General features: G+C 50.9%; 2 protein-coding genes across 6 annotated transcripts in view; one reads left to right on the forward strand and one right to left on the reverse strand.

Annotated features, from left to right (window-relative positions):
- Positions 1-208: 208 nt before the first annotated feature.
- Positions 209-13,490, reverse strand: part of ANKMY1 (ankyrin repeat and MYND domain containing 1) — a 55,503-nt gene continuing 42,221 nt past the window's right edge. For all 5 annotated transcript variants that reach the window (XM_061412846.1, XM_061412845.1, XM_061412847.1 and 2 more), the window contains one exon: positions 209-738. In XM_061412846.1, coding sequence (XP_061268830.1) covers positions 605-738 — 134 coding nt within the window. In that variant the 3' untranslated portion in view covers positions 209-604. The remainder of the gene's footprint in view (positions 739-13,490) is intronic.
- LOC133245059 (uncharacterized) lies at positions 3,356-11,139 on the forward strand. Its single transcript, XM_061412976.1, has 3 exons — positions 3,356-3,400; positions 10,438-10,815; positions 10,977-11,139. The coding sequence occupies exons 1-3, from the start codon at positions 3,356-3,358 to the stop codon at positions 11,031-11,033; spliced, it is 480 nt and encodes a 159-aa protein (XP_061268960.1). The 3' UTR covers positions 11,034-11,139.

Raw genomic sequence — 13,490 nt, forward strand, 5'->3', positions numbered from 1 at the left:
CAGCACCACAGAGAGAGCCCTGCCTAGCTGGCATCTCTCACCAGAGCAGGGACCCCTGCCCAGCTGTCCTGCCTGCCCAGGCAGAGTCCTGCACAACCCCTGAGTGACGCCACCAGCTGCGCCCTTGCACCCCCATGTGCCCTGCAGCCCCAGTGGGGCAGCCTCTCCAGCCTCATACCGCGTGTGGGCCCCGGACCCCAGCCAGAGGCTGCAGCGGAGGCACGAGCCACTGATGGTCACTTTATTTGGGTGTCGCCGCCCACACTGGCTTGCCGCGCAAGCGTTCAACAAAGCTTCTCGGTCGTCAGGGCCCTGTAGCGCTGAGGGCCCCCAGCCCGGAGAAGGGCCGGGCAGCAGACTCTGGGAGCAGGAGGTGGCTCCTCGGAGGGAGACCTGCAGGGCGCGGCCCAGGCTTCCATGGACCCCGCCGGGCAGCGTGGGGTGCTCACCTGCCCCCCTGCTCGAGTCCTGACAGACCCCGAGCCCACTGGCCCAGCTCCTCCCGGGGCGGAGGTTGCTGTGAAGGCCTTCTTCCCTTGGCAGGCCGGGACGAAGTCTCGGGGTGCTCTGGGAGCCCTGTGTAGTCAGCGGGGCGCCCAGACGCTCATTCGTGACTGTAGGTGGAGTATGATACGCGGCACCTGGACTTGCGTGACGGCTTCCGGGCCTCAGACCCCTGGGGCTCGTTGCCAAGTTGCTTCAGGGGTTTCTTTACGAACATCATTGGGTACATGTTTCCTGTCGGGAAGGCGGGCACAGGTAAGGCAGCGTCCGGCACAGGACAGCCCCCAGGTCAGGAGGGGAGGGGCTGTCCTTGTCCCCAGAGGTCTCTCTGCCTTGTCCCTGGAGCACTGGGCCCTCCCTGCCCTGGGTCAGGCCCGGGGCCACCCTTGAGCTCCCAAGCCCTGCCCACTCCAGGCCAGGTGCCGGTCAGTGAGAGGCTCCCTGCTTGCCTCCTGGTTCCTGTTTGTTTCTCGTGAGGATCCAGAAGTCACAGACCTCCTGACCCACACTGATGGGTGCAGAGCAGCCAGCCTCGGAGCCACCTGTGCTTGGACTGGCCGTGGGTAGACACTCATGCAGGAATGCACTCTCCACTCCCCTCCAGGTGACACGGCATTCCTTTACCTGGAGACAACCCCTCTGTCTAGAAATGATGGTTATCAAGACAGTGCTGCTGCTCAAATTCTGAATGGAGAACTGACTCTCCAACCCTAAGTCCCTAGTGAACAGTGGAAGGATTAGAACCAGAGCGTCTGTGTCCCTACGAGAAAGTGAAGACGTGACAAGTCACGTGTCAGAGCCATCAAAGACGAGGCATCTGGGTGGGATCCCAGGGGACCCCCAGCAGGCGCCCCCTGTGCGGCAGGGACTCCCTCCAGAGAGGACCCAGCCCTCTACAGTGACACCTGTGTGCACGCTTAGTCGCTCAGTCATGCCTGACTCTGACCCCGTGGACTGCAGCCCACCAGGCTCCTCTGTCCATGGGGACTCTCCAGACAAGAATACTGGAGTGGGTTTGTAGTACAAAGCCACAGTTATCAAGACAGTATGGTACTGGCACAAAGACAGAAATATAGATCAATGGAACAAAATAGAAAGCCCAGAGATAAATCCACGCACATATGGACACCTTATCTTTGACAAAGGAGGCAAGAATATACAATGGATTAAAGACAATCTCTTTAACAAGTGGTGCTGGGAAATCTGGTCAACCACTTGTAAAAGAATGAAACTAGAACACTTTCTAACACCATAAAAAAAAAAAAAAGAATACTGGAGTGGGTTGCCATTTCCTTCTCCAGGGGATCCTCCAACCCAGGGATCAAACCCAGGTCTCCCACATCGCAGACAGATTCTTTACCATCTGAGCCACCAGGGAGGCCAAAGTGAGACCTCCATGACCCTACTTCCCTCCTTCCTCTATGTGGCCTAAAAAATAACAAGAACCTTCCCGGTTTCTATTATACCACAAACCTATTTCTATACCCAACCTGAGAAAACAGAGAAAAACACCAGCGAGAAACAGCAAAATTCTCAAAATATGCACCACCATCTACCTGGGGAATCAGACCGACTGGCCCAAGATGAGAGTATCAAGAAAGAGAGGTAAGTATCCAGAAACGTCTATTTTGAAGAAGTCACAGCAGTATGGTAACTGTTGAAATGACCGCCTTCCTCGCAGACACATCAAAATGTTAGGCAAAATCAATATTTATTAATATAAAGTCAATAGCCACCTGAGGTCACAGGGGACCTAAGTCCCACACACTTAAAAAAACCTGTGGGGCCGTAGTGAGTGTGTGCGTGGATATCAGATGCAGCAATAGCTCCTTCAGGGCATCACAGGTGTGGAGCTGGCAGCCCTGTGCAGCCTGGACTGTGGAAGGGACAAAAGGTTCTCCCTATGGGCAGAGGGGCCAGGAAAGCTTTGCTGCCAGGGCTCTGAGCAGAAGCATCTCCCAGCAGCGTGGGCATCCCACTGGTCCTCAGCTGACAGTGGAAAGGAGCAGATATGAAAGAACCTGTAGGCCTCACCTGGTGTCAGGCAGCATGTGATTCCCTTGGGGGGAGGAGGAATAGAAAATCCCTACTGATAGGAGCTCAGGTTTTAAAATTCCAACATGCCAAAGCATCCCAGCAGAGAGAGCGCCCCAAGAACATCAGGTGATGGAAAGTGGCGCGGTGGATACAGAGTGAGGAGCCGCCGACACAGCCCAGAGGACGCGGCCAGGCTCAGTTCAGACCTAGCTCTGCCGCCTAAGCCGCTGGCTCACAGGGCACACGCCCCCACACGAGGACATGCCTCCAAAGTCAGCACAAAGTTTGCATAACCTCGTAGAGACAGACAGAGAAGGCCAAACAAACTGAGGAGACAGAGGAACATGTTCCAAACAAAAGAACAAGATGAAACTCCAGGGGGGAGAAGGACCCTAAAGAAATACAGATAAGTAATTCACCAGATAAAAAGTTCTAAGTAACAGTCCAGAGAAATACTGACCAAACTTGGGGAAAGAATTTAGGGATACAGTGAGAACTTCAACAAAGAATTAGAAAATACAAAAAAAAAAAAAAAAAAAACCAAAAAGAACCAACCAGAGCAAAAGAAGTCACTGAGGTGAAATTCACACAACGGGGAGTCAACTGCAGACGAGCTGATACAGAAGAACATACAAGTGACCTGGGAGACACAGTCATGGGGATCACCCAATCAGAACAGCGGGAAGAAAACACTTCTCTTAAAATGAGGACAGTTTAAAGAGCCTCCGAGGCAACATCAAGCATACTAACATTCACACAGTAGGGGCCCCAGGAGGAGAGGAAAAAGGGGGCAGAAAATGCATTCGATAAAATGATGGCTGAAAACACCCCTTTCCTGAAGAAGGAAGCCGGTACCCAGGTAAAGGTCACGAAGGGTCCCAAACAAGATGGCGAAATGTGGGGGTAAAGAGAGAACTTTAAAGGCAGCAAGAGAAAAAGAGTCACAGACGAGGGAGCCTCCATAAGGCTACCTGCTGATGCTTCACTAGAGGCTTTGTAGGCCGGAAGGGAGTGACGTGATGTATTTAAAGTATCGAAAGGGAAAACCTACAACCAAAGATGCTCATCATTCAGGACTGAAGCAGCGTTCTCCAGACAAGCAAAAACTAAGAGAGTCTGTCTCCACTGAACTAGCCTCACAAGAAATGTTAAGGGGCCCTCTCTAATCAAAAAAGAAAAGGCCATAAAAAGAAATAAGAAAATCTATGAAGGAAAACTATTTCGCTGGAAAGGCAAATATATAGTAAAGACAGTGGATCGGCCACTTAAAATTTAAGCTAGTACGAAGGTTAAAAGACAAAAATCATAAAATTAACTACATAGAACTACAATAAGGACTTAAGAAATACACATAAAGATGTAAAATGTGACATCAGAGCATAAAATTGTGGAGTGGGGGAGTAAAAAAATGTAGTTTTTAGAATGTGTTTGAATTAAAATATGATTATCAGGGTAAAACAAATTAGAGCTATAGATAGATATAGACACAGTTACAGAGAGACGTATGTGTGAACCTCGCAGTAACAGCAAAGCAAAACCTGCAGCAGATGCACACAGAGAAGAGAGGACACCAAACATGACATTAAAGACAGCTATCCAACCACAAGGGGAGAGAAAGACTAAAAGGAGAGATCAGAGAAGAGCTACGGAAACAACTAGGCAGTAAGTAACGGAACGGAGTAAGCACACACCCCTCACCGATCACTTCCATCAGAAAGACATTACGTAGCTGAATGCGTTTGGTTTGGTTTGTTTAACTATCCATATGCTGCCCGTAAGAGATTCATCTCAGAACTAAAGACACACAGACTGAAAATGAGAGAATGGAAAAGGATATTCCTTGAAGACAGATACAAAAAGAAAAGTGGGGTAGTAATACACATATTAGACAAAACAGAATTTAAAACAAAGTCTGCAACAAAAGACAAAGAAGGGCATCATATAATGATACAGTAATTATCCCAACAACAGGATACAATGTTCATAAACATATATGCTCCTGACACAGGAGCACCTAAAATATATAAAGCAAATATTCAGACAGAAAGAGAAAAGCTTACAGTGACCTGACATACATCAATGGACTGTTCATCCAGACGGAAGATCAATAAGGAAACAAGGGCCTTAAATGACACACTCGGCCAAGAAGACTTGATAGGTGTCTATTGAACATTCCATCCCAGACAGCAGAATACACATTCTCTTCAAGTGCATGGGGAGCATCCTCCAGGAGAGATGACACGCTAGGCCACAAAACAAGTCTCAACAGATGTATGAAGACTGAAATGGTATCGAGCATCTTTTCTGAACACGGTGTTATGAAATTAGTACTCTACCACAGGAAGAAAGTGGGAAAAAACATGAAGACTGACCGATATGCTACTGAAAAAGATAAAGAGTCCATGAAGAAATCAAAGATAAAAAGCACCTCAAAATGAATGAAAATAGAAACATAACTTTCCAAAATCTGTGGAATGAAGCAAAGCAGTTCTAAGAGGGAAATTCATAGCAACATAGGCCCTTGTTGTTCTTCAGGCATTAAGTCCTGTCCAAATCTTTGCAACCCTATGGACTGCAGCACACTAGACTTCCTGTCCATCACAATCTCCTGGAGTTTGCCCAAACTCTTGTTCATTGAGTTGATGGTGCTATCCAAATACTTCATCCTGTGTCTCATCCCCTTCTCCTCCTGCCCTCGATCTTTCCCAGCATCAGGGTCTTTTCCAATGAGTCAACTCTTCACATCAGGTAGCCAAGTACTGGAGCTTCAGCATCAGTCCTTCCAACAAATATTCAGGGTTAATTTCCTTTAGGACTGACTGGTTGGATCTCCCTGCTGCCCAAGGGACTCTCAGGAGTCCTTCAGCGCCACAATTCAAAAGCATCAAATCTTCAGGGCTCAGCCCTCTTTATGGTCCAAGTCTCAAATCTGTACATGACTACTGGAAAAACCATAGTTTTGACTAGAAGGACCTTTGTTGGCAAAGTGATACCTCTGCTTTTTAACATGCTGTCTAGGTTGATCACAGCTTTCCTTCCAAGGAGCACCTTTTAATTTCATGGCTGCAGCCACTGTCCACAGTGATTTTGGAGCTGAAGAAAATAAAATCTGTCACTGTTTCCACTTTTCCCCCTCCTATTTGCCATGACTGGATGCCTTGATCTTAGTTTTATAATGTTGCATTTTATGCTAGCTTTTTCACTCTCTTCTTTCACCATCATCAAGAGGCTCTTAAGTTCCTCTTCATTTTCTGCCATTAGAGTGATACCGTCTGCATATCTGAGGTTGCTGATATTTCTCCTGGCAATCTTGATTCCAGCTTGTGATTCTTCCAGCCTGGTATTCTGCATGCTATAATGTGTATATAAGTTAAATAAGCAGGGTGACGACATACAGCCTTGACGTACTCCTTTCCCAGTTTTGACCACTCCATTGCTACATGTCTGGTTCTAACTGCTGCTTCTTATCCTGCAAAGAGGCTTCTCATGAGACAGGTAAAATGGTCTGGTATTCCCATCTCTTTAAGAATTTTCCAGTTTGGTGTGATCCACACAGTCAAGTGGAGCAAATGGAGATGTTTTTCTGGAATTCTTTGCTTTCTCTATGATCCAAGGAATGTTGGCAATTTGATTTCTAGTTCCTCTGCCTTTTCTATCTCCAGCTTGTACATCTGGAAGTTCTCAGTTCACATACTGTTGAAGCCTAACTTGAAGGATTTTGAGCATTACCTTGCTAGCATGTGAAATGAGTGCAATCGTGTGGTAGTTTGAACATTCTTTGGTATTGCCCTTCTTTGGGATTGAAATGAAAACTGACCTTTTCCAGTCCTGTGGCCACTGCTGAGTTTTTCAAATTTGCTGGCATATTGAGTGCAGCACTTTAATACCATCATCTTTTTGGATTTTAGGTAGCTCAGCTGGAATTCCATCACCTCCACTAGCTTTGTTTGTAGTAATGTTTCCTAAGACCCACTTGACTTCACACTCCCGGACGTCTGGCACTCAGTGAGTGGTTATCCAGGTCATTAAGACCTTATATATAGTTCTCCTGTGTATTGTTGCCGCCTCTTCTTCATCTCTTCTACTTCTGTTAGGTCCTGACCTTTCTGTCCTTTATCGTGCCCATCTTTGCATGCAGTGTTCCCTTGATATCTATCTCCAGTTTTCTTGACGAGATCTCTTTCTCATTCTATTGTTTTCTTCTATTTCTTTGCATTGTTCACTTACAGTTTTCTTCTCTCTCCTTGCTATTCTCTGGAACTCTGCATTCAGTTAGGTATGTCTTTCCCTCTCTCCCTAGGCTTTCACTTCTTTTCTCAGCTATTTGTAAAGCCTCCTCAGACAAACACTTTGCCTCCTTGCATTTCTTTTTTTCTTTGGGATGGTTTTGGTCACTGCCTCCTGTACAATGTTATGAACCTTTGTCCATAGTCCTTCAGGCATTCTGTCTACCACATCTAATCCCTTGAATCTATTTGTCACCTTCAGTGTATAATCATAAGAGATTTGATTTAGGTCATATCTGAATGGCATAGTGGTATTCCCTACTTTCTTCAACTTAAGCCTGAATTCTGCAGTAGTTCAGTTCAGTCGCTCAGTCGTGTCCGATTCTTTGTGACCCCACGGACGGCAGCACGCCAGGCATCCCTGTCCATCACCAACTCCCAGAGTCTACTCAAACTCATTTCCATTGAGTCGGTGATGCCATCCAACCATCTCATCCTCTGTGCCCCCCTTCTCCTGCCTTCAATCTTTCCCAGCATCAGGGTCTTTTCAAATGAGTCAGCTCTTCGCATCAGGTGGCCAAAGTATTGGAGTTTCAGATTCAACATCAGTCCTTCTAATGAACACCCAGGACTGATCTCCTTTAGGACGGACTGGTTGGATCTCTTTGCAGTCCAAGGGACTCTCAAGAGAATTCTCCAATACCACAGTTCAAAAGCATCCATTCTTCAGCACTCAGCTTTCTTCACAGTCCAACTCTCACATCCATACACGACTACTGGAAAAACCATAGCCTTGACAAGACGGACCTTTGTTGACAAAGTAATGTCTCTGCTTTTTAATATGCTGTCTAGGTTGGTCGTAACTTTCCTTCCAAGGAGTAAGCGTCTTTTAATTTCATGGCTACAGTCACCATCTGCAGTGATTTTGGAGCCCCAAATAATAAAGTCAGCCACTGTTTCCACTGTTTCCCCATCTATTTGCCATGAAGTGATGGGACCGGATGCCATAATCTTAGTTTTCTGAATGTTGAGCTTTAAGCTAACTTTTTCACTCTCCTCTTTCACCTTCATCAAGAGGCTTTTTAGTTCCTCTTCACTTTCTGCCATAAGGGTGGTGTCATCTGCATATCTGAGGTTATTGATATTTCTCCCAGCAATCTTGATTCCAGCTTGTGCTTCTTCCAGCCCAGTGTTTCTCATGATGTACTCTGCATATAAGTTAAATAAGCAGGGTGACAACATACAGCCTTGACATACTCCTTTTCCTATTTGGAACCAGTCTGTTGTTCCATGTCCAGTTCTAACTGTTGCTTCCTGACCTGCATATAGGTTTCTCAAGAGGCAGGTCAGGTGGTCTGGTATTCCCATCTCTTTCAGAATTTTCCACAGTTTATTGTGATCCACACAGTCAAAGGCTTTGGCATAGTCAATAAAGCAGAAATAGATGTTTTTCTGGAACTCTCTTGCTTTTTCCATGATCCAGTGGATGTTGGCAGTTTGATCTCTGGTTCCTCTGCCTTTTCTAAAACTAGCTTGAACATCTGGAAGTTCACGGTTCACGTATTGCTGAAGCTTGGCTTGGAGAATTTTGAACATTACTAGTGTGTGAGATGAGTGCATTTGGCTGGAGAAGGCAATGGCACCCCATTCCAGTACTCTTGCCTGGAAAATCCCATGGACAGAGGAGCCTAGTAGGCTACAGTCCACGGGGTTGCAAAGAGTTGGACATGACTAAGCGACTTGTCAATGTCAATGTCAGTTGCACATGGATTAGGAGAGTTAATATGTTAAAAATGACCATACAACCCAAAGCAGTCTGCAAAGTCAATGCAATCTCTATCAAATGCCAATGACATTTTTTTCACTGAAATAGAGAAAACGATTCCAGAATGTGTGTGGAACCATAAAAGACTTCAAATAGCCAAAGCAATGTTGAGAAAGAAGAAAGAAGGCATCACACGTCTTGACTTCAAACTACATTACAAAGCTACAATAATCAGAACAGAGTGGTACTGGCACAAAAACAGACGCATAGACAGTGGAACAGAAGGAGGAGCCCAGAAATAAGCCCACTCACACGTGGTCAATTAATCTACAACAAGGAAGGAAAAAATGTGATGGGGGAAAGACAGACTCTTCAATAAATGGTGTTGGGAAAACTGGGCAGCTACAGGTAAAATCCAGGCTGGACCACTGTGTCACACCATGCACAAAAAGAAGTCAAAATGGACTCGAAGGTTAAGACCTGAAACCACATAACTCCAAGAAGAAAACACAGGCAATATTGTCTCTGATATCATCATCCTTAACAATATTTTTACGGATCCGTCTCTTCAGGCAAAGGCTTTTAAAAAAGCAAAAATAATCATATGGGACTATATCAGCTAAAAAGCTTTTGCACAGTGAAGGAAACCATCACCAAGATGAAAAGGCGGCCTGCCGAGCAGGAGGAGATGTTTGTAAAGATACGTCTGATAAGGCCTTACTACCCAAAACATATAAACAACTCATACAAGTCAATATGTTCTAAAAAGCCCAATCTGATTTTAAAATGGGCAGAGGACCTGAATAAGCATGTTTCCAAAGCAGACAGACAGATGGCCAACATACAAATGAAAAGATGTTCAATATCACTAACCATCAGGGAAATTCAAATCAAAAACTCCGTGAGATACTACTTCACACTTGTCAAGCCACCATCATCAAAAAGACAATAGATACGTGTTGGCAGGGATGCGGAGAAACGGAAGCCTCAGGCACTGTCGGTGGGAATGGAAACTGGTGCAGCCACTGTGGAAAACAGCATGGATTAAAAATTAAAAACAACTATCATACGACCTATCAATCCTGCTTAGGTATTTATAATCCAAAGAAAAGGAAAACACTAATTTGAAAAGACATGCACCCCAAAGATGCTGGGAAAGATGGAAGGCAAAAGGAGAAGAGGGTGGCAGAGGATGAGATGGTTGGATGGCATCACCAACTCGATGGACATGAGTCTGAGCAGGCTCCAGGAGTTGGTGATGGACAGGGAAGCCTGGCGTGCCGCAGTGCACAGGGTTGCAAAGAGTTGGACACAACTTAGCAACTCAACAATGACAAAACACCCCAATATTCAAAGAAGCAATATTTACAACAGCCAAGATACGGAAGCAATCTAAGTACCCACTGACAGATGAACGTAGAGAAAATGTGGCCTATTTATACAGTGGAATACTGTTGTTGCTGTTCAGTCACCAAGTGGTGTCCAACTCTTTGCGACTCCATGGACTGCAGCATGCCTCACTTACAGCTGGGGGACTCTGTGGCCTGGAAGGACACCTGAAGCTCCAGGATACACAAACCTGTTTTTCGCGTCCTTCCAGAGACTCACCCCGCGCCCCTGCCACCTCTCCAGAACACAGAATGCTGGCTTCTGGGCAGAATCCCGACACCCACAAATTCCAGGCCCTTTATGTCAGCCACCAACGTTCCAGGCCCAATGCCACCGCCCTTGCCCATCCCAAGCTGCCCCCAAGGCTGCGCCCGTCTTGGGTTCCCTGACCACCCCAGCTCCAGCTCCCCGGCCGTCTCCTCCTGAGGTTCCCCTGACTTTATCTGGCCCAGGCCCCAGCCTCCAACCCCAGCACCGGGCCTCCCCTCATGCTGAAGGCTTGGGCTCCGAGTGTAGCCTCCCCGTGGCCCACCCCCAGCCCCTGACTCCCCTGCTCCAAGAGGGACCCATCAACCGCTCTCCCCACCCACCTCGCTCCACTTCCCAGAGCTCGCCTGCTCTGGGGCACGCCCACCTCGGGCACCGCCGGCCACCCGCCTGCTCGCTGGGCCCTCCGCCTGCAGCCCTGTCTGTCCCCCGTCCTCCCCCACCGTCCTCATGATGGACTCTGAGGGCCACCGCGGCCCCGCGCTCCGCAGTCGCCCACGATCCCCCTGGGACACTGCACCCTCCGCGGTCCTGCCTTCCGCCTGCCCCGCCTCAGCTGCCCTCGGGCCGGGTCTGGGGCAGGGGACAGGGCTTCTCTTCCCAGCCCGAAGGAGGGCCGGAGTCCAGGTGGGTGGAAGAGAGAAGCCTGGAGGGCAGGGAGGTGAGAGTGAGGGTCCTGGAGGGCGGGGTGAGGGGGCATCGGGCACACACTCGAGCTGGAGTCGGGGGAGGGGGGCCGGGTGGGGGAGGGGAGAGGCGAAGCGCCTCGGACCACTCACTCCCCGCAGACTGACTCCTCGGAGAGGCGGCCCCAGGGAACCCGGCCCTTCAGCCACTTGGCATGACCCTCTGCACACTGACAGGTGCACATGGACACACGCTTACACATGCATCTGCCTCAGCTGAACAGGGCAGGAGAAACCCCAACCCACCACGCCCTGTCTCCCCTGTCCCTCCCTCCCCTCCTCCTCCCCCTCCGTCAACCCTTCCTCTCCTGCCCCTCCTCTCCCCTCTCCCCCTCCCCACTTTTATCCGCAGCCTCGCCTCCCAGATGCTCCCACACTGACCATTTCTGCACTGAACTCTGACCCCTGCAACCCCCCTGGCCAAACCGTGACCCCCATCAGTCACTTTGACCCCTGCTTATCACTGCCATGTGGTCCCCACTGCCTGTTGGTGGGCTCGCTCTCTCCTCTCCCTGACGCTCAGCCAAACACCGGAGGGACCAGACCAGGCCAGCTCTCAGCCCAGCCCCCAGCAGGCAGCCTGAGCAGAGGGCCCTGAGCACCGCTCCCCAGGGACCCGGCATGTACCCCACCCACCAGCCTCCAGCAGATGACGGACCATCCCCCACGATGATGATGGGACGGGCCCACAAGGGAGGGTCCGCAGGCTCCCCGGGGCCCAGGCCACAGGGGGACAGGTGGGGCCTCCTTGGCCTGCTGGGAGCCCTCCCGCTTGCAGCCTGAGTGACTGCAGCTCCAAGTTCTCAGAGAGCTAAGGGGCCGGGTGGCCAGCCCAGCAGCCAGAGAAGGGAGGCAGGATACGGGCGCCTCTTCTCACTCAGAGGACAGAAGCCGGGGGGGGGGGGGGGCCTCTGTAAGAGCACAGAACTTTCTGGAAGGGAAGCTTGGCTTTGCAGGAGCCCCAGGGACGAGTGACATCCACTTTGCTCCACGCACACTGGCAGTGCCAGGCCCCTACACGATCTTAGTCTGTCCACGGGAGAGAGGAGCCCAGCCCGAGCCGTCCGCGAATCCGAAATCCCAACTGGCTGCCTGAGGCACTCGGGGCCTGAGGGGGTGGCTGTTGGCTTGGTTGCAACCCCGTTCCAGCCGAAGTCACTGAGGACAGCAATGTGGGAGGGGAGCAGCGGCAGGGAGAACCCTCGGCCCAGAGCTGGGCACGACGAGGGCTGACGGAGCACACGCTCCCATCACCATGGTGACCCCCAGGGGCGTGGCAGGAGGCGCTGAGTTTCCAGGAGAGAGAGGGAGGTGAGCTCAGCCCTGGCCTGTGGCCTGAGGGTGGCGGGGCTGGGGAGACGGCGCCCCACCCAAGTGAAAACACACAGGGGTGCGGACCCGTTCGGAAGCAAGATACCAGAGCAGGGTGCAGCCCACGGGCAGGGGAGATGCGAACTGGGACGACTGGCTTCAGTCGGGCAACCACAGGAAGGCAGGCCGTGAGCCCTGCTGTTAAACCAGAGGCCGAGAGCGCTCCCGGGAAGTCACAGAGGGCGCGGCATCCACCGCGGCCTCAACCAGCGAGCCTGGGAAGGGACGGACTGGGCGTCACGGGCCGCAGAGCCCACAGCCGACCGCCCAGAGAGCCGGGGACAAGCGGCGGCCACGGCTGCCTGCGCGGCTGCATGCTGGGGAGCCTGTGCCCGGGCCCCCGGGGACGGCACTGGGGCTCGCCGCAGCAGCTGCAGGTCAGCCACGGACACCACTCCTGCCCTGGCCGAGGCCGGCAGCTGTGGCCTTCTCCACACCAGGCCTCTGCCTCCTGGAACGTGGGCCCTGCGGGTCGGGGACCCATGTCCTTGGCCTTTGCAGGGTCCTGGGAGCCCGGTACACGCCGTGCAGTGGGGAGGCACTCAGGGCACAGGTACACCACAGAGGAGTGGGCATTGCCTCGGGGGCGGCAGGGGGCAGGAGGGGACACATGGCCGTGGCAGCATCGGGGAGCCTACGATGAAGGCGGAGCTGACCAGCCGGGTGCGAGGTGTGAAAGCAGATGACAGTTACTCCCACGCGACAGAAAGGATTAAACAACGCAACCCGTGGTTGAAGGAAGACAGCACAGGAAAGGGGCCGACTGTCTCCCAGACGAAACACTGAGAATAAGTACAGCCCCCGACAAGACGTTCCCGAACCTGACACTCAATCGACTGAGTGAGTACGGACAACAAACGGTGCGTCTCAGAGAGCAGGAGCTCTGGTGCGGCTGTGCCCGGGGGGCGGGCCAGCACCCAGGACGGGCAGCAAACGGAAGGGGACACTAGTCACCACTAATCCCGGAAAGTGAGCTCCAGCCAGGCGGCTCTCACGCCCTGCACCAAAATGAACTCTAGGCTGACTGTACAGTTACACGTTCAGTTCAGTTCAGTCGCTCACTCGTGTCCGACTCTTTGCGACCCCATGAATCGCAGCACGCCAGGCCTCCCTGTCCATCACCAACTCCCAGAGTTCACTCAGACTCACGTCCATCGAGTCAGTGATGCCATCCAGCCATCTCATCCTCTGTCGTCCCCTTCTCTTCCCACCTTCAATCTTTCCCAGCATCAGGGTCTTTTCCAG

Source organism: Bos javanicus, chromosome 3 (assembly GCF_032452875.1).
Source record: "Bos javanicus breed banteng chromosome 3, ARS-OSU_banteng_1.0, whole genome shotgun sequence".
Lineage (NCBI taxonomy): Eukaryota > Metazoa > Chordata > Mammalia > Artiodactyla > Bovidae > Bos > Bos javanicus.

Bases quoted from the DNA above. Each gene is read 5' to 3' on its own strand.
- LOC133245059 (XM_061412976.1), top strand. From the start codon at position 3,356: ATGGCTGAAAACACCCCTTTCCTGAAGAAGGAAGCCGGTACCCAG. The intron at 3,401-10,437 runs GTAAAGGTCACG...CTCCGAGTGTAG, and splicing joins AGAAGGAAGCCGGTACCCAG to CCTCCCCGTGGCCCACCCCC. The intron at 10,816-10,976 runs GTGGGTGGAAGA...CACTCCCCGCAG, and splicing joins GAAGGAGGGCCGGAGTCCAG to ACTGACTCCTCGGAGAGGCG.